Source organism: Eriocheir sinensis, unplaced genomic scaffold, assembly GCF_024679095.1.
Source record: "Eriocheir sinensis breed Jianghai 21 unplaced genomic scaffold, ASM2467909v1 Scaffold523, whole genome shotgun sequence".
Classification (NCBI taxonomy): Eukaryota; Metazoa; Arthropoda; class Malacostraca; order Decapoda; family Varunidae; genus Eriocheir; species Eriocheir sinensis.
Window position 1 is genome coordinate 145,001 of NW_026111858.1, and position 20,480 is coordinate 165,480.

The 20,480-nt window shown below is 44.1% G+C and overlaps 1 protein-coding gene across 2 annotated transcripts in view; it reads left to right on the top strand.

Annotated features, from left to right (window-relative positions):
* Nucleotides 1–20,480, top strand: part of LOC126992931 (uncharacterized) — a 99,929-nt gene that overhangs the window by 22,420 nt on the left and 57,029 nt on the right. For both annotated transcript variants that reach the window (XM_050851765.1, XM_050851766.1), the window contains exons 2-3: nucleotides 17,265–19,614; nucleotides 19,905–20,071. In XM_050851765.1, the coding sequence (XP_050707722.1) occupies nucleotides 17,309–19,614; nucleotides 19,905–20,071 (2,473 nt within the window). In that variant the 5' untranslated portion in view covers nucleotides 17,265–17,308. The remainder of the gene's footprint in view (nucleotides 1–17,264; nucleotides 19,615–19,904; nucleotides 20,072–20,480) is intronic.

The following is a 20,480-nucleotide window of genomic DNA, read 5'->3' on the forward strand; positions in this document are numbered from 1 at the left end:
TTGTCCCAAAAGTCGTCTGCCGCAGTAACATACTCAAGTGCGAATCCTAGTCGCTCCTTGTTCTCCTGGGAGAGGAAGGGCTTGACGGTGTGGTGTATGTCTGCACTGTGTAGTATCTTTCTGATTGTTTGAACTCCAAATTGACATCCTAGTTTGTGCTTGAGCTGGACTGATGTGGTGAGAGGGCTTCTCCTGGCGGCATCGATGATGCGTTGCTCCTCCTCTTGGGTTACGTTCCGCGGCCCATCACTCCTCGGAAAGCTGTTCACGTTTTTTTTTTTTTTTGTATCCTCTCCATCCATCTATAAACTGTCATCTTGTTTATATTTAATATCCGTGATATGTCTGACGGGGCAGTGCCTGCAGGCATAAGGGCTTTAATAGAATACCGCTGTTCCAGCGTAGTTTCACCTCTGCGCTCCATGGCCGCGCCGTCAAAGCCCGCGGTCGACGACGGCATCATGTGAACGTTAATATCCTATTATTACGTATATTATTTTTAATAAAGAACAAGATCTCGGCTGTCAGGATTTTGTTGTTGTTAAAAGGCATAACAATCTCCCCTAATAAGTGCAGTATATTTTTAAATGTATCATTGTTTGATAAACAACTTATAATTGCTCTTGACTAAATTTCACCGAAACTAAAAGCTCGTTTCAAAATGTAACGACAGAGCCTAAAGAAAAAATGTTTATTAAGCGTTAGCGATGGGCACTTTTGATAAATATCTCTCTTAAAATTTTGTAGAGTGCACATGTGACCACCAATCACCACAACAGTACGATTTCGATAAGATATAATAATTTTCATGTCGCGTTGAGGGGTTGCCAGATGTCGCTTTCTGAACGAAAGTTACTGGACAGTGTGACACTATTCCTTATAGCCGACTGTACAAGAGAGAGAGAGAGAGAGAGAGAGAGAGAGAGAGAGAGAGAGAGAGAGAGAGAGAGATAAACAGGTGGAGAAGCCCTCCCCATTCTGGCTAAGCTCCTTCCCCCTTTCACCTGATTGGCTGTTGATGACTTCATAGATTGTATCAAAGACACGTACAAAATATATATGATTGAGATAATCTAGCTTCTTTCATGAATTAAAAAGATATGTATCGGGGCTTGATTGAATAACAAGGCTACGTTACGCTCAGCGCAACAGCCACAGATACGAAACTTATTCCTCAATACAATGATTCATACTTGTATGAAGCTATTGTTGAACATATTTTTTTTTATGTGATTATATTTGATATGTCTATGTGAATGAGCTATGTAGGAAATAATGACGGAAAGTGTGCATTACTTTATAGATAGCCTACTATCATCGCCTTCAGTGCTCGTTTTGCAGGGCCCGTTCTCCCTTGAAAACTTGCAGTATTATGATTGTACTTTGTTTCTTAGGTGATGTCATTGATTGTTTTAGTAGAGTGTCGTTATTCAATTAAGTTTCGAATATTTTTTAATCATGAAAGAAGCTAGATTATCTCAGTCATATATATTTGGTACGTGTCTTTGATACAATCTATGATGTGTCATCAACAGCCAATCAGGTGAAAGGGGGGCGGAGCTATGCCAGAATGGGGTAGGGGCCTCTCGGTGCAAATTGGCCAAGCTAATTTGGACCGACTATAGGTAGGGAGACTGTTAATCTGATAATTGGCGGTCGAACTGGCAGGGCCGCACTCACGGAAATTCCAGAATCTGCTACACCTAGTGAAATGCCAGAATTTTTCTTTTACTATACTCCCACACGGCCACTGCGTGTAACGAAACACACGAGAAATTGATCCAGACAAGGAAAGGTTTTGCTGGCGCCGGGGATGAAACCCACGGCCAGCGTAACGGGAGAGCCACTCCTTTACCAGTCGGCCAAAGAGGTACCCCTCTTAGTGCAGACGGAGATGTAATTCCGTAGGAATTTCATGCCCAAATTGAGATAGTGTGTGCTTTCACTTCCTTATGGTTTAAGGTAATGGAAAATGATAGGTAACAAATTTTCCCGACACCCGTAGCCATGGTAACAGCCAAAATCCAACATGGCCGCCGTCGCGCCTGGATGTTTCCAAAAGAGTCACATCTCTGGAAATACTCGACCGGTTTCAATGATGTTGGGATCAATATTAGGGTTTTACAACATTTCTGAGCGTTTGAAAAAGGTTTCACAGCGATTGGAAGTCAAGATGATGTAATAAACTAAGGTTAATGTGATATAATTTGGGGTTCAAACACAAATAAGGAAAATATAAAGTGAGAGTTATTTAATTGCACATATTATGTGATTATTTGGTATGAATGTGCATTTTCACAGCTTTCACTTTAGTGACGTAACCTGTGACAGATGTTGAGAACCACCGAATGAGCAAGCCAATGTTTGCATGTAGTAGTGTGATGTAAATCTTCATTCATGTAAACCAACCTTTTCATTGCAGGGTAATGTTTTTGCTATGGATATCAATACAAAAATATGTTTAGTTTGCACATGTTTTTTTTCAAGTTATAAGCAATACAATTTAAGAAAACAAAAATATTCATGAAAATCATTGTAAATTACCAATAATTTGCAAACGCCTAATGTAGAATTGCTGACATACTACCAATTAAATCCACTGAAAGATAAGACTTTTCACATAGCATAATAAAATAATTACTGGTCATACTATACATTCACATTATACACATATGCATTCAAAGGTGTCATTGTAAAACTATGACTGGATGCAAGTTGGGAAAACTAGTGATAGCAGTTACAGTATGTACACCACCATTCAAACTCCTTAAAGCAATATATTTTCACAATCAAAATTACAGATAAGGTATACAAATTTATATCTGCAGAGTCAGCAAAAAACTGGGACAGTTCAAGTATTAGTTATTTTGTCAGTATTTTAACAGTCATGTCACATTTAGCTAGACTCATGCCCCAGAATCTTCCTCATCTATCATTTTGCCTTCATGAAAGTTACTGCAATCGTTACTGTAACAATTGCATAGTGCAGTGATGGAAAGGCTGTTCTTTTGGCAAGAACAGTGACTTTTACATGATGTCCGACAACCACATTTCACGAGTTCTATGGCAGCAGATGGAGCTGGCTTGTAGAGGCACCGGACTGGGACATACTCTTCTCCTACAAATATCCATCCATTCTCCTCTAGTGGTGGTAGGCAGGCGTGAGGTGTAGTGTAGGATTTGTCCCGCATAGCCACAAAGTTGGTGCGGATAATGTGTGGCATCAGTGTTCCTCTTGTTGGAGGAAGTTTCTCTCCTCTAAGTTTCTGGACCGGAACAGCTCCCAACGCAGAGCTGGTATTGTGGTTGGGCCTAAAGGACTGTATACCGAGCATATGAACCTCTCAAGAGGCTGCACTTCTTCAGGCAGCTCACCATCCATGAGCTCGTGGTTTGCAAGCACTCCATTTCCCAAGAGTTGGAAAACAGAAATGATTGGGTCATTGTCTGGCAAATTCAGGTAAGAAGTGATCCAGGTCTTCTTCGAAATTCCCACAAATTTCCCACCCCAGTCTGCACCAGTGAAGTTGTGGAGACCAATGAGACCTCGACACTTTTCTTGACCAATAGCCCTGACACGTTCTGGAATGTTAATAGATCTATGGTTTTACCTTTTCCAGTCAGCAACTGGAGCTTAGTGAATGTCCCTAGTCGACCATTAGCCACAAGATCCAGCAACAAGATCAGAACATCAGTGTCAGGTGACCACACATCAATGTTCCTAACAGTGGAGGTACCAATGGCATGGAGCACATGTAAAGGAATCAGAGTGTCAGCCTCCTCGTGGTTGTGAGTGGACATCACATCTGTTAAGGAGTGAGGGTAGTTGACTTGGACTGTTGTGCTTTTCACAACAACAACCTTCATATTTGACTCTTTGAATACATTAAGTATAGCATCACCAAGAATGTTGGAAAGGAGTGCTTTAGTTTTGGGTGCTGACAACAGCTCCTTTAGTGTGACCTTTGCAATAGCCATCTCATCATGGACTGCGAACTCCATCTCATTTCCCTGTGCTCGTTTGGCCCTCGTCTTTCGTTTCAAGGAATGAGTGATGTCATATCTGTCAAATATTATATGGGCTTCATCATAAGCTTTTACCATCCTTGTTATTCTTCTGACAAAGGCATTCTTGAAGTTGAGAAATATCTTCATGTCTGGACTTTTCTTCATGGACTGGACCACTGCCATCCCGTCAATGATGATTACATGATCACGGAGTTCAGCAAAAGAATCATCAGGAATGTCAGGAAGGAGATTGTGTGTGTCTCCTGGTGTTGTTGCCTCGCTAGGTGTTGGGGTCAATGTCACTTTTGGTTCTTGAACAGCTGCTCTGCATGATGTGTCAATCTCAGTCGGGATGGGGATTGCCTCCTCTATAACATGAATGATGGATGATTTGTCTGTTGGGATGAGAAGTGATCCATCCAGTGCAAACATTGACCTGGGTGTGATTGCCATCTCAAAATTGCCAATGGTTTCCGACAACTGAGGAACTAGTTTAGGCCGTGACTGCTGAATGATTAGGAACCGGGCAAGAAGTTGCCTTTCCTCCCGGAGCTTGATAACCTTATCTCCTAGTGTCACACGCGTCTTTGCCATCCAGGTGCAGAAGGTCTTGAGCTTCATCTTTTTCATGGGATCCCAGACAGACATTGGTGAATTCTGTAAAAGTCGTTCGTGAACAAAATTTTGATAACCATTCATTCCCTTCTTATCTCGATTGAGTATGTCAACCTTGGCAGCATCTGGAATCATCACGGATGACACAATGCTCTTGAGTGGTGTTCTTACGATGAATGGGTTGCCTTCACAGTGGCGTTGGATGGATTCTTTCAGCTTGAGAGCATTTCTCGTTGAACGTTGAGCTATGTCACCAGAGAGTTGATAGTGTTTTTCTGCAGCTTTGGATGTTGTTGAAAGGCGAGGGAATCCATCCAGCCAGTCTCTAATGATGGAAGTGATATGTGGTAGAGTGGTAATGATTCGGTCAAGTGAAACCTTATCGTGAGTAATACCCACTATACTACCCATTCCTTTCAACTCCTTGATTTTTTGTTCAAGAGCCTGATCTGCAAAAAGCGCAGTGAAGGGAACGGTAGATTTTTTAACAATAAAGTTGCCCTCCTTTAGTGCTTCCCACGTTTTGGGGTCATCCATTTCAAGTTTATTCATTTGTGCTATGTGGACAGGCATTAGACGAGCATAGTGATGCAGGTCATGGGCGAAAAAATACTGAATCTGATTGTCCAAGGCAGCAAGATATCCTTCCCAGTCACCTTGACGGCATGCACTGATTATATGCAGCAGACATTGTACCTGTTTAATGTAGTTAATCAAGAACTGAGCTAACTCCCCAGCATCCATGCTAGAAATTAGAGGCTGTACCTGATTAGCATAGTCAGATGCCAGGTCATTGTAGGAATCAATGGTACACTCATTCCTGTCGTGAAGGTTACACTTGAGTTCCTCACACTTTTTCCTTAGAGGTGCATCAGCTGGCATTTCCAGGAGTACTGCATCGAACAGGAGGAAAAAACATGCAAGCACATTCATGACATGATACTCAACTCCTCTCTTAAATGCTTTGCCTGCATATATACCCCGAAGGGCTGCTGGGGAGTAAATGCCAGTCTCAATAGCAATTGTATCTAATCCACTGCCCTCAACATACTTGCCAAGGGCATGCAATGCAGCAAAACATATATGCAATTCTCACGCTCTGAGAACCCAGCGACTGCAACTTGCTGATTCTTGGATCTTGATAGCTCGTTCATACAAATCAAGGTCAAGTGTAATGATGGTGCTTCGTTCTGGACCCATTACTACAGCTGATATTTCTTGTGTAAGACTGAGCACAGTGTACAATGTTGCATAATCTGTTGGGGTGTTTTGAAGAGGGGCAACCACTTCACTATTTGTGCGGTCAACACGCTGCATTGGCTGCAAAAGCGAATTTGTTGCAGCCCATGTGGGCATGACCTGAGATTTTTGTCTTTTTTCTTTCCTTATTTTCTTAGGTGCTACATTAAGAATGGCTTCTTTATATGTGGTGTCAGCATTGTCATCCTTATGGATGCTTGCCATGGCAACATCACTGGTGGTTGGGGTATGGTCATGCTCAGAAATGGATGTTGTGGCAATATCTAATCTCCTTGGTGCAAGACCATTTTCAAGAAGCGTTGTTGTCTTTCCCTCTCTAATTGCTATGAGGTGATCCTCTCATGGATGGATGATGAAGAAGCATCAGTACTCACTGGGGCAAAGTCGTCATCAAGATTAATTTCTGCAGCGGTATCAAGTGAGACATTGCTTGACTGGGTAGCACAATCATTGTGATTAGCTATATGATTGGCTAGTGCCCAAGTTTCATCAAAGAGCTGGTATGGTTTGAGAATGTTATCCCTTTGTCCAGTTGTATATGAAGTGAACTTGATGGGTTTCAGCTGTAAGAGTGGGTCATCTTTGTACTTGATATTGACATGAAGAGGGCTAGATGGTAGCTTGTCAGGGATGGCCAGGGGTGGGTTGATAAGTTCTGCATTTTCATCCTCCTGTTGGCACACAACAATAACTGTTCCATGTAGAGTATCTTGCCCATATGGAGTGTCCTCCATGAAATCTATATTATCTACTGCAAAGAATAGTGGATTCCTTTCTTGATGAAATCTGGTAGACAATATCCACCTGTCTCTGACATACGGAGAACTACTGCACGCTCAATGCGCTTCGTAATGTTCAGAACATGTTCATACCCTGTACCCAGATATACACTAGAGAGTACACGTATAAGATTCTTATCACGAACTCTCTGATGAATAGTCAGAGGTAACCCAACAGAGAGTGGTGTCTCCACATGGCGGACAAAACCACTATTTTGGGGATTTGTGCTTTACCTGCCTGTCAGTGTTAGTGTTTTGAACCATGAACTGACAACCAATTTCAACACATTTTTTTACCTCTGCATTACGCTGTCCAAACACACTGTCAGCAAAAGACCCGTACCACAGGTGTGTAAGAAAGAGCTGAGAAAGTGGAGGGTTTTCCCAACCACTAAGAAAATTGTCACTGGAGAACTTCCAATCACGTCTACACTTTAGAAGTTCATTGCGCAGTATGTTTGCTGCTTCTAACAAAATTTCTAAAATAGCGTTTGGGGTCTTCGTGGTTGCGTAGTCAATAGCTTCCCCAGCAGATTTTGCCAGCATGACCCGTTCACTCTCATTTCTCTGTGGTGGCTGAATGAATTTTAAGTTGGGGATACGATCACTCAGCAATTGTTTCAGGTGCTTTCTTTGGTTGTCCTTCAAATTTTCAATGCTGTTTTCCTTGAGGATTTCTAGGTAAATGTCATTGATATCTGCCATTTTCAGTACCAAACCATCATCGTACATCAATACAGACTTAACATACTTCACAATCTGAATATCAGAAATGGCCTTCATCATATCATAAGTATTGCCTTGATCAGAATGGTGGGAGCACGTTCTACGTGCATCTTGAAGACAGCTACTGTGGTACCACTTTTCCTGGGCAAAGGCATCACCAGGCTGATGTAAACTGGATAGAGAAGTCCTAATATGATCATCAATAGTGTTAAACTTGATGTCTAGTAGTGACTGACCACGATTCAGGGAGGAAACTTTGTGGAGTTGTTCTTCATGATATTTACATTTAGAAGTGGGGGGAGCAAATATACATGATATTTCCTTAGGAATGACACCAGTATGTCTGTTAACACGACTTGTAGAAGAGCTTGACTTGGCTGGCCGACCTCTCTTGGCTGGCTGGGCTGCTGTTGGAGTATCTAAGTGAGCTCTTTTCCTTTCGGCTCTCTCCAAAAGTGATTTATTAACGATTCGCTTACGACAGTCTGAATGATACCGAATCTTTTCCAGTTCAGATTTTGATAGGCTGGAGAGAAAGTCAGATAGGGGTCTGAAGGCAACTTCACCAAGGTTTGCCAGACGTTTAGCATAGTGCAATATATCTTGTATTTTGTCTACATCAGGGCTGGCAACAAGTTTTTTAGAATCACTCTTGCATACAATACACACAGGTGGTGTTTCAATATAATTAGACATGCTTCGTGTATGATGATGATGACTGGAGTGGGGCACCTTTTCTCCACTTCATGCACCATGCCGATACTGAGCCAGGTCACCATACATCTACTGTATTTCATGCACCATGCAGATATTTAAGAATGGCAACCTGAAAAAAAAAATCAGCATATTAATATATTTATACAAAAATATGAATTACCTTTTCATTCTACCAGTTACTTCCCCATATCAAACACAGTTTTCGGCTTGATCATAACCCCCAATCGCTGTGAAACCTTTTTCAAACGCTCAGAAATGTTGTAAAACCCTAATATTGATCCCAACATCATTGAAACCGGTCGAGTATTTCCAGAGATGTGACTCTTTTGGAAACATCCAGGCGCGACGGCGGCCATGTTGGATTTTGGCTGTTACCATGGCTACGGGTGTCGGGAAAATTTGTTACCTATCATTTTCCATTACCTTAAACCATAAGGAAGTGAAAGCACACACTATCTCAATTTGGGCATGAAATTCCTACGGGACCATGATTTTGATACATGGCTGTCTACACTATCTGGCAGAGGGAGCTATGGGAGGCTCACCCATCAGGTTAGTCGTGTCACTACACTAGAACGGACTTCATTCTACGAATATAGTATAGCCTCTGGCTAGCTCAGTGGTACCATGCGCGCCTGCCATTCTGGTACTAACGCGTAATGTGATCGAGTCCTGCTCAGACCGATAAAATACCACTGAAGGCCAGAGGTTACCGCCCCTGTGAGCAGGGGGTGGGGGGGGTTGAGTCAACCAATGCGACCTTCCTGCGTCAGCAGCCATAGCCAAGGCTGACTTGGGTCTCACGTGGGTGAAGAGGGGCCCTGGCACCTGGGCTACCCCCCCATGTATGTGGTGGGTGTTATAGTATATATTCAGGTATTCATACTGTCTGTCCACTGTCCCTTCGCCTTGTCACTCATTAGCGACCTTTAAACCTGAAAATATGACAAACCTAACTCACCACACTGCCATTTGTGTAGGACAACACGCCATTAGCTGTGGCTGCTAGTGGCGCCACCAAAACAGTAGTGGCAGGTTAGTGTGGTATGACCCGGGAAAGATTAAAATAAGAAAATACCAAATTGTGTAACAATTTTCATAAACTGCCACCCCTATCAGCCTGCTGACCTAGGCTAGCCTAGAAAGCCTATATGGGAAATCCGGCCCTGACAATGGGACAAATGTGTTCTGCTGAGTGAGTAAATGATTTTTATAGTTTAACAAGGCTTCCTTTACGTTGCTATTATCTGGTAGTTGTATTTCTGTTATTTTTTTGCCGGATATCTATGAAATTATCTCTTTTGAAATTGGGCACCTTTACTTTATTTTCAGCCACTGTTGTGTTGTGTGTGCGCACTAATCTATGATCGCAAAAACTGAGATGTTCTACTGTAACATCACTGACTAGGTTATTTTGGATCTATATAACAAGGTCTAGTATGTTATTTTGTCGAGTTGGTTCAATAACCATTTGGCTTAGGTAATTTTCTTTTAAAAATTCAATTATTCCATGTGACTCGCCTTCTGTACCTGACAGTGTCGCACAGTCGATATGGGGGAGATTAAAGTCTCCTAATATCAGCGAGTCGCTGTTATTAAGTGAGTCTTAAAACGCTGTACATTTCAACATCTATGAGTGATTGTCCCGGAGGTGTGTGACACACACACACACACACAGAGAGAGAGAGAGAGAGAGAGAGAGAGAGAGAGAGAGAGAGAGAGAGAGAGAGAGAGATTTTTACAATGTTTATTCACACGCACAAAAGTTCAACGTTACTGTGTCTTGGTGTTCTCTCAGTGGGTTGCAAATAGCTTTTGACGTAAAGGGCGACGCCACCACCTCTACGGTTAGCACGATCTTTGTTGAAGAGTCTGTAGCCATCTATGTTGTATTCTGAACTTAAATCAGTATTTATGGTGTCAATGAATGTTTCGGTTATAGCAATTACGTCAAAATTTTCTGTTGAAACAATGCATTTCATATCATCAAACTTGTTTCTTATGCGGCGCGCATTGAAACTTAGGACTTCCATGTTATCTTAAGGTATTGTAATAGAGGTGGTGTTACTGGTGGGTTCATGGTTTCGCGTTTGTTGTGTTGCATGCCGTCTATTTACACGGGGGGTGGGGGGTGGAGGGACACAGCCGATAGTAGTTTTTTGTTGTTGTTGTCGTTAAGGTGCCTTCCGAATCTGGCTGCTCCGATGGGGCACAGGTGTATTCCGTCCCTATGGAAGAGCTCACCCTTCCCGTAGGGATTGTCCCAGGCGTTAAAGAACTCGTCGTCAAGCTCCCTACAAAAAGTCTGTAAGCGGCTGTTGAGGCTGAAAGCCTTAGTGAGGAAATCAAACGCCGCCCAGTTCCGTGGTAGAATTCCTAAAATCATAATGTTACGGGATTTAGACTTGTACGGCTGGATAAGCCTAGGGTACTTGTCCAGCAGTTCCTCAGACCGGGTCCTGCTGACGTCGTTCGTAATCGGGGGACTATTACTGAGAATTCAACCACCTGATGGCGAATCATAAAATCCCCAACAAAAAAGGGCTTTGCTACTCGTCCTCTTCCAGTATGGCAAATCTGCTGAAGCACTGAGTAGGGTAAATGGCTCTGGTGGCGGGTCTGGCTCCTCATCTCACGGGAGTGAAGCCTGCTGTGTCAGGTGAAGCTCTTGCATTCCCCTGTGGCGAGATATTTTCGGGTGATGGCGGGGCTTGGAAAGCAGGCGCGACGGGTGATGGGGCGTCAGTGGCAGTAAGTGCGACGATGTTGGCAAGGATAAATTAATTCTTGCAAGGTTTCGACAGTACGTGTTAAGTCAGTAATCTTCTCCCGGCCAGCTGTCAGTCTCTCACCTTGTTCAAGGAGTCTGGTTTCCATCTGCTGTCTCAAAAGGCAGATCTTGCCGACGGACAAGTGCCCTGTGAAGAAATGACTTGAGAAGTTCCCAGAGCATGATGAACATTTCTTTTGCCCATCTGGATAAGCAAAAGGGAGCAAGAGAGAGGTTAGTATTTAACGTTGGGTTCGGCAAAGCAGTCACGCACGAGAGAGAGAGAAAGAGAGAGAGAGAGAGAGAGAGAGAGAGAGAGAGAGAGAGAGAGAGAGAGAGAGAGAGAGAGAGGGGGGGGGGGGGTGGAAAGAGAGCAGAGGAGCAAGCGAGGGAGAGAGCGAGAAAGAGGGAAGGAAGGAGGAAGAGGGCGAGAGAGGGAGAGGGGGAGGGTAGAAACGAGAGAGAGAGAGAGAGAGAGAGAGAGAGAGAGAGAGAGAGAGAGAGAGAGAGAGAGAGAGAGATGGAATGAGAGCGGGGGAGCGAGCGAGGGAGAGAGCGAGAAAAAGGGAAGGAAAAAGGAAGAGGGCAAGAGAGGGAGAGGGAGAGAGAGAAAGAGATGCCTGTTCGTCGATCCGAGGCGGTCTAGGTGTAGGCAAGTGTTTATAGTAGTGCCATCTTTTCTTGGTTCATGCTGCCCCCGGAGCTCATTCTTGAATGACTTGGACGGTTTTTCTAGCGTCCGGGTTGATGGGTGGTCTTCAGGACAGCATGTGGTTAGTCTTAGGCCACTTGGCGGTAGCTAAAAAAATCCCAGTTGATAGGGGAGGATTCAAACCAGTGTCAACCAGAACGCGGTGAATGCGGGGCCCACATGCTAACCACTCAGCCATCGCCTTCCCAAATATATATATATATATATATATATATATATATATATATATATATATATATATATATATATATATATATATATATATATATATATATAAAGACAGCTTTAGGAATTATTATCTACACCGTAATTTGTTCTTGAAAAATATATAACTCCTAATAATATGATGTACCATGAAAACACATATTTATCTACCTAATTAGTAAGTAATTACAATAATATTACAACTAATTAATATTTCTGGATGGGGTGCTAAAAGCAAGTACCCTAAAATTAGTAAAGTTAGCCCCTAAAAATGCCCTTTTACGCCCGCTGCAATATATGGCTTTACTTGCACATTCTGAAGCTTTACTGAAAACTACTATATCTTTTATTATAGTCTCCTTGGGCATGACGCTGCTTGGCGGCGATGCCACGTGTGGTGCATCGTTGCAGTTTCCATCCTTCCTGTTGCAACCAGACGCCACCAGTCGGGGGCTAACCCCTGTCTGGCGCCGGCTGACCCCGTCAGATGGCGTTGTTATCCCGTTCTATGCCTATTTCTTCAAGTCCCGATCGGCCCCGAATATTTTGAACACGCTAAAAAAATCGACTCGCTTCCCGCGTCCCGCCGTTCGGTGGCGACCCCATGCGCCCACCCATGCCTACCACCGACCATGGCCACGATGCCACACGTTCTGTCCCGTCTTCACTAGTCGGGACGAAACGGGGCCGAACGGGACGCCAAGTCGGCCATGTATGAACCCAGCTTTATTTTCATGGGCGACTTTAATGCAGTTACTGGCACAGAGAGAGATGGCTACGAGTTATGTATTGATCCCCTTGGCTTAGGCACAATGAACGTAAACAGGTCACTCCTTCTGAACTTTGCAAAATTCAATAGGCTGAGGGATTGCTTGTTCCTGATTCCAGAGACGCAACCTTTGCCGTCGGTCTTCGTTTAGCTTTGCAGGCGGTGTGGTAAAAGAGATCGATTACATCCTTGTCAGTACTCTTTGGATGATCCTCTAGAACTTTAGGGTTTTCATGAGTGCTAAGTTCTTTAATACCGACAATTGACTTAATGCAAATGTGAGGATACGCATCACGTCCGAAATATTCCCAAAATGCAACCCCCAAGATTCCATCTGAGAAACTAAGGGACTAGGCGTGTACTCAGGAGTACACAGTGTCAGTCTCAAACCGGTCCGAAGTGCTTGGCACTTTGGAGAAACGTGGAGAGTTTTGGGATACCTTTAATTAAACACTAAACTCTCAAAGCTGCCGAGGAGTGCATTGGAGAGCACACAAGGTCTAGGAGTGGCGTTGATTCGACGGAAACACTGGAGAATATACAGGAGAATCGTGCTGTCAGACTGCCTGGTAATTCGAAGCAATACTGTTTTTTTGTCACGAAGGACTAAAACACTTATAAGAAGAGATAAGGAGAGAAACGTCAGATAACTCGGTGAAGATGTCGAAGGTTCTCTAAATGCTAACGACCTTAGACCTGTCTTTCGAGCTCTAAATCCGTAATATCAACGCAAAGATGTTGAAAGCGTATACGGGTGAAGCCATGATCCTTGGGGCTGGATGCGGTGCTGTCTATCGTGCAGCAGTCCGGTGCCATTCTTCTTGAATGGAAAAGGGGGTTAGTTGCCCGTCTCTGGAAAAGGAAAAGGTCCGACAGGAGAGTAAAAATTGCCGTAATAACACACTGCTCAGTGTGCCAGGTAAAGTGTTCGCTCCTCTGCTGTAGATACAAAAAAATATTCTCATCCATGAGGAATCCGGATTCGGCAAGTCATTTATTGACCGGATCCTAGCATCGACAGGGGTTGCTCGCAGCCAATGGCGATCTCAAGAAGGCTTTTGTCTCAGTGCATCGTGAGACAGTCTGGGATATTCTGCTGATCCCTGGGACTCCTGTAATGATTATTGACCTGATGACTGGCCTATCCTCTGAGACTGAGTATGCTGTGAAGAGTGTGAAGTTCTGGCTTCTTTTCTGTTAATTCAGGATTGAGGCAGTGGTGCGTCCTTTCTCCATCACATTTCAATACTTGCTTGGACAGGGTATTAGCCAAAGATGTTGATCAAAGGCTTTGCGGAGCATCTGTTGGCGACATCAAGGTCACTGATCTTGTTTCTGTTGATGATGCAGTCCTCCTCGTGGAATGAATAGCGGTCCTAGTAATAGCCCTGGAAGTGTTGCATGAGAAGGGGAAGCCTCTGGGACTGAATGTCTCCTGGGCCAAAAACAAGATCCAGTCGTATGGAGGCTTGCATGTTCAGTCTGTCCATGCACGTGGTGAAGATGTCATACAGTCACCAAAAGCTTAACGTGCTTTGGTATGTTAAGCATTTGGTGTGTCTCACCAGGAAGTCGCTCGACAGACTGGCCTGTCCCACGGTGTCATGGATTCGTTCAATACGAGTATACGTCGTTGTCGATATATATGCAGACGGACAAAGGTTTGAAAATTCAAGTTTCTTGTTTCTCCTGTCTTACTGTATAACTTTGAGACATGATCACTGAATAGTGACTTGGAGAGGCGTATTACCAGCTTAATCCGTGAACGCCAACTCCGGTTGCGAACGTAGTGCGCCTCCCGGACGTCGATCCTGCTCACATGGTTGTTGTTGTTTCTGAGGTATGGACGACGAGTGAGTTATGTGAAGCGCCCCAGGGCGTATCATCTCCATTGGTTAGTTAGTAGTGACCAGGTCGCTACAACGTTTGATATATTGGTATCGAAGAGGACAAACTTTCTTGCGTTTAAACTCACTTCTGTCGGTATACACAAACCGAAATGTTTCACGAATTTCACTATTATAGTATACGACTGTATCTTTGGTACCCTTTGCTGCTGCTGGCTTAGGCGCTCTCAGCGGTCTGTGGCTCCAAGAGCAGAAGCTATTAGTGCACTGAGTTTATATTGACGTTGAAATGACTTTGCTTAACCCTTATACGCAATTTGGTGGCTGAGTGGATAGCGTGACGGCGCAGCGTCCAGGACGACACGAGTTCACGCAAGGTCCGGTGATACAAAGCCGGGATTTTTTTAGTTAACACCGAGTGGCCTAAAATGACCAACACGCTGTCCAGAAACCCATCTATCAACCCGGGCTCTAGATTATCTCTCTAAAAGAGAGGGTCAATGATGAGCTCCGGGGGGGGCAGCATGAGCCGAACAAGATGGTGCCACTATAAACACTTGCCTGCGACACAACGGGTTGGAGACCCACCATCAGGCCCTACCATTAAAGCCTACCGGCGCCATAAGCTGTAAAATAGAAGTATTGTATCAGCACCGTGTGTGATGCATTTGTTGATATTATACAGTATCTATTGCTGAATGACTGCTTTAGTCCACGGTGTACCACCCTTCCCTGTAATATGTAATATTGTCTTATGCAAGGCGTTAAGATATTTTCCCAGCATTGCTGTTGTTTTATAGTAAAAAAAAGCAGCTCAAGGGAAAAACAAATAAAAACAAAATCGCCCACTAAACACCACTCCTGTAAAGAAGTGGAGAAGAGTGGCAAAGAGAAAGAGCATTTTTAGTGGAGAGATATACTCTTTGCCTGATAAAGGTTTAGTAATAAGTAGGAGGAAATACAAACGAAGAAAGGCTGTTCCATATATTAAAAAGGATAAAATAATAAATACTGGTTAATTCTTGCATAAGAGATTTGTACAGAAAAGGGAAAAGTGGAGTAAAATGTCATTTGTAGTGGAGCTCCGAGCGCCATAAGGGGGGAAGGCATACAGTTAGCAAGTTTAGAAGAGCAGTCAGCATGAAACTATCGACAGAAGATAGAAAGAGGCTCAAAACTTAGAGGAGAGGAGTTAATGAAACGAAGAGCCTTTGATTACAATCGGTCCAAAAGGGCTGTGTGTGTGTGGAGTCCTCAAACATGAAATGCATACTTCATGCGCAGGCGGACAAGGCACTTGCATATGGGTAGGCGGTGGCTGAATGGATAGCGTGACGGCGCCGCGTTGAGGATGACGCGAGTTCAATCCCCGCCCGGTGCCACTAAGCTGGGATTTTTCAGCCGCCGCCGAGTGCCTTAAAACTACCCACATGCTGTCCAGAAGACCACCTATCAACCCGGACTCTAGATTCTAGGATTAAAGATGAGCTCCGGAAGGGCAGCATGAGTCAATGCAAGATGGCGCCACTACAAACACTCGCCTGCGCCAGAACGGGCTGAGCCGACCATCAGGCCCCACCGGGAAAAAGCCTTGGGCCGACCATCAGGATCCACCGGGAAGAAGCCTACCGGTGCAATAAGCCACGACGTAAAAAAGAAAAAGAAAAAAAGTAGTATATGTGAGGGTGAAAATAACTGGTGGAGACGGTACAGCACTCCCAACCTCGAGGAAGCTAATTTATTAAGTCTGGAGATTGTGAAATTTTCAATTAAGATTTTGGGTACATGAAAGACTGAGGATGTTTAGTCCTGAAGAAGGTGACAGTTTAGTGTTATCGAAGAATAGGGTATAGGTGTTTAGAAGATTGTGTTGAGTTGACAGGTGGATAAATTGATTTTTGAGGCATTAAAGGACACTAGATACCTCTTGCCCAATCGAAAATGGTAGGAAGGTCTGAGTAAGCTTTCCGTAGCCTCCAGCCTAGAACCTTGCAATTCCTGTTGGGAGGGTCTTCTGTTAAAAGATGTTAAGTGATGCAGGGTAGATACATCGGCGTACGAGTAGATAGGATAGTTTGCTTTGGAAAAGAAAATAATGAATAACAGAGAGTTGGAGATAGGACAGAGCCTTCGGAACACCACTTTAGATAGGTCTAAAAGAACAGGGACCGTCTAACATAGCAGAGATAGATTGCCAGGTAAGGAGAGTAAAGATAAAAAGTACGGAAAAAGGGATACAGTTTCTAGAATATTTCTTACTGTATAGTAATATTGTGTTATGCAAGACGTTATAGTATTTTTCCAGCGGTTTGTGTGATGCACCGGTTGATGCTGAACAGTAACAGTTACTGTAACCGCTTCAGTACATAGTATGTCATGCTTCTCTGTGATGCCTCATCGTCCTATCATACCCCGTACCATACCTGAACAGTTGAGCAATCTTATGCTTCAGCAAAAGTGGTTATTCAGGAATATTGATTGTTGTTGTAAAATGTAGATGATGAAAGTCGATGAGTCCCACCGCTGACTCCTGAGTGACTCCACTGATGAGGGGAGACCAACGTGATTTCCACCATTGACCCGAACTCTCCTTCCCACCGCCTGGACGGGCTTTGATCCTTTACCGGCAGCTTAAAAGTCTAGTGAAAGGTTGTTGAGGCATCTTTCTACATCCTTCACCAAAATCGTCATGCATCTCTCTCGTGTTCGGTGACCTTTCCCTCTGCTTGTTGTCTTGTAATAGATTAATTAGTCATCATATTTTCTCCTTTCCTTCCCTACCCTATGGTTGTATGATTGCTTTCCAGTAACATCTAAACCTCTTAAATAAATAATAAGACAATGTATATTCTTACAGATAACCAAACGTCCTTGGCACCAACCAGCAGCCACTGGCAGGAGATGGCGGCCTTCCCGCCAAGTGTATGTTTCCGCTTGAAGTTGTTGCGTGTCCTGGAGGCAGCCGGCCAGCAGGTGTTGACATATACCCTCCGGTGCGGGACACCCGGCAAGAATCCTAAAGACACTTTCATCGAGTACCTTGACAAGCTTCCTGGCACCTCGACGGCCAAATACAAGAACACTAAGCATAAAGGAAAGTGTTTTGATAAGACTCAGAAGGATTTGATCAGGAATGATGCTTCATGTAGCAAATTTGATATTAGCTTGCTCTGGAAAGCGATCACAGAGGGATGTGAAGGATGGGATGATCCTGCTAACCACCAGGCTCAGTCTCTGATCAAGAAGATAAAGGACACAAGAAATGAAGTGGTGCATGGAGCACAGAAAGACATGGATGAAACAGAATTCCTAAAAAAAATTGATGAGCTTCAAGATGACTTCATTAAAACTTTAGAAGCCACGAAGGTGAAGTATAACACTGATGGGGTCGAATGTGACAGGAAGAAGAACGAAATTAAAAAAATAGTCAACGACATCAGGGACGAAAAGCTTAGCGAGGATGAAATACTGAGACGATCAGTGGGTGATCTACTACCACATTTCCGGAAGGAGGCTGATGAAGAACTCAAACAAAAACTTAGCAGTGCCAAGCTCCTTGACCCACTTTACTTTCTCAGCGGCCAAGAAAATCACTGGGTTGAAGTTCAGGATATATTTTCAGATATTGTAATTCAAGAAGAAAAAAATGAAAAGAAGAATATCGATCATTTGAAGCTACTAACTCTCTCCCAGGGTAGAAGTACACCATCATCGCCACATATCATACTAGTAGAGGGAGATGCCGGCAGTGGAAAAACCACCCTCCTTACATATATTCTTTCTGAGTACTTAAAGGAGAAGAGTGGTCGCCGCATGGAGGGGCTGGACTATTACCACCTTATCTTATGGGTCGTATGTCGAACAGAGAGCAGTCCCACCTTTGAGGGTTTGTTGATGAGGCTCCTGGCAGAAACCCACTCCAGGTATGGCAGCCTAGTAATGCCTTTATTGAAGCGCACCAGCGTCCTTATCATCATCGATGCACTCGATGAGATGAACGATGCCTCACACCTCCTCGTCAGAGATATCCTGAACCAATGTGAATACTGTCCCGAATTCACTTTACTTGCAACATCCCGTCCAGAAGCCATACAAACTATGAAGGCAAATACGCCCAAAACCTACAAACTTTCCCACCTCAAGCTTGAGGGCATTTCTGTTGATAAGAGGACGGAGTTAGCAGTACGACACTACCGCTGGCTGTGTGTCAATATCCCTGGAGACGAGCCCCTTCTGAGGCAGGTGATGGAAGAGGTAGCCTGGAGGCAGATCTTTCGACTGCCTCTTAATATTCTCTTCTTTGTTACTTTTTTCTATATCGAGCCTCAAAAACTGACGACCACCATAACCCAGACCAAGCTGTATCAGAAGATCCTGGACTGGTGTGTGGAGAAGTTGCGGCACAGACTGGCTGGTAGTCCAAAAGTACCCAAAGAACCTCTCCTCGGGATAAGAATTAAACATTTTTTGTTGAAGTGCTATAAAATTGCCTTGAATGGGATCATTCACAGCAAAATATATCTCAGTGATGATGATATAATACAACTGACAGATTTCTGTGAGGCAAAGGACCTGCCAGTGCAGGACACATTAGCGGCCTTCTACTCTCTGCGGCAAGCAGAGGTGGGTGGGGTGAGGACAGCACAGTACCACGCTCCACACAAAGGCCTGCAAGATTTTTTCGCAGCCTGGCACATTCATGAACGCCTCAACAACAACTACAAAGCGGGAGACATCCGCCACCTACTTGACTCCACAGCAGGACAAAACTTACAGCTTTTTACTCTAAATAACACGTTGTCTCATCTACTTGGATTGTTGAGCTATCACGGTAATCCCAATGTCACGGCGGTAGAGGAAACCGTGGACTTGTTACAGGAGTCTGGAATGAGAACGGAAATCTGGATGTATGTGTTGGCGGACACTGAGGTCAATATCAACGCCATTCGAAGAGTAGCACACCATATAAACAGTGATCATAATAAAGGTCTGTTTGTAGATGACAGTACACTGCACATCGCTACTGCTCTTTTGCCTCACATCCATCGTAAGAATGTCTTCATAACGCTGAAGAGGGATCAAAGTGGGATAGAAACCTTGTCCTCAGGCCTTAGTCACAATGTCTTAATCAACTTAACGTTGAAGCACCACTTTCAACATCCTCGCCCAGACACTTCCTCCTTTCCCCTGCTGCAAAAACTTCCCAGGTGAGCCTAAATCTCTATCTGTCTATTTGCCACTTCACCTCCATGCCTATCTATTTGTATATGTCCATCTGTCTATCAATTACTTATCGATCAATTACGTCTCTCTCTCTCTCTCTCTCTCTCTCTCTCTCTCTCTTCTTGTGTCGGTTGCTGTCGGTGTTCTGTAATCGTTCGTGTTTTGCGTATTTTGTGAGTGTTGCCGTTGCGAGAGACTACTGCTCGTGTCTCGCCGTGAATTATTCGTATTCCTACACATAGACGGCCGTGACCACAGATATGCACTTTTACAGAAATGACCTGAACTACTTCATGGGCCACCTGGACGCTGATCACTTGACGCTACTCCCAAAAGGCCTCTGGGCTCTAGCCTTGGTGGTGGCGGGAGATGGCCACGCGCAGAGCCTGCTGCCGGCCCTGGAACATATCCGCGTTCTTCTCCCTAACTTACGTCTTTTGGGTGAGTCTTCAGTTATGTTGTATGATCCATAATGGTAGTGGTGGCATTGGTGATAGTGGAATTTGTAGCGATAATGTTGGTGCTGCAATGTAGGTGTTGGTGGTGGTGGCGATGGAGATAATGTTGGTGGTGGCAGTGGTTGGGGGTAGGGGTAGTGTTAATAGTGGTAGTAGCCGTTCTGGTGGTGGTACTGGTGATGATAATGGTGGTGGTGGCAGTGGTGGTCGTGTTAGAGTGATAAAGGTGGTGGTGGTGATGATGCAAAATAAGTTTTTATTGGTTGTGGTGATGGTGGTAATAGGGAAATGATTTCGGTATTTGCAGTCTTGCTGGTGGTGATAATGGTGGTGGTGGCAATGAAGTTGGTATTGGTAATAATGTTGGTGATGGCAGTGTTGTTGTTGGTGGT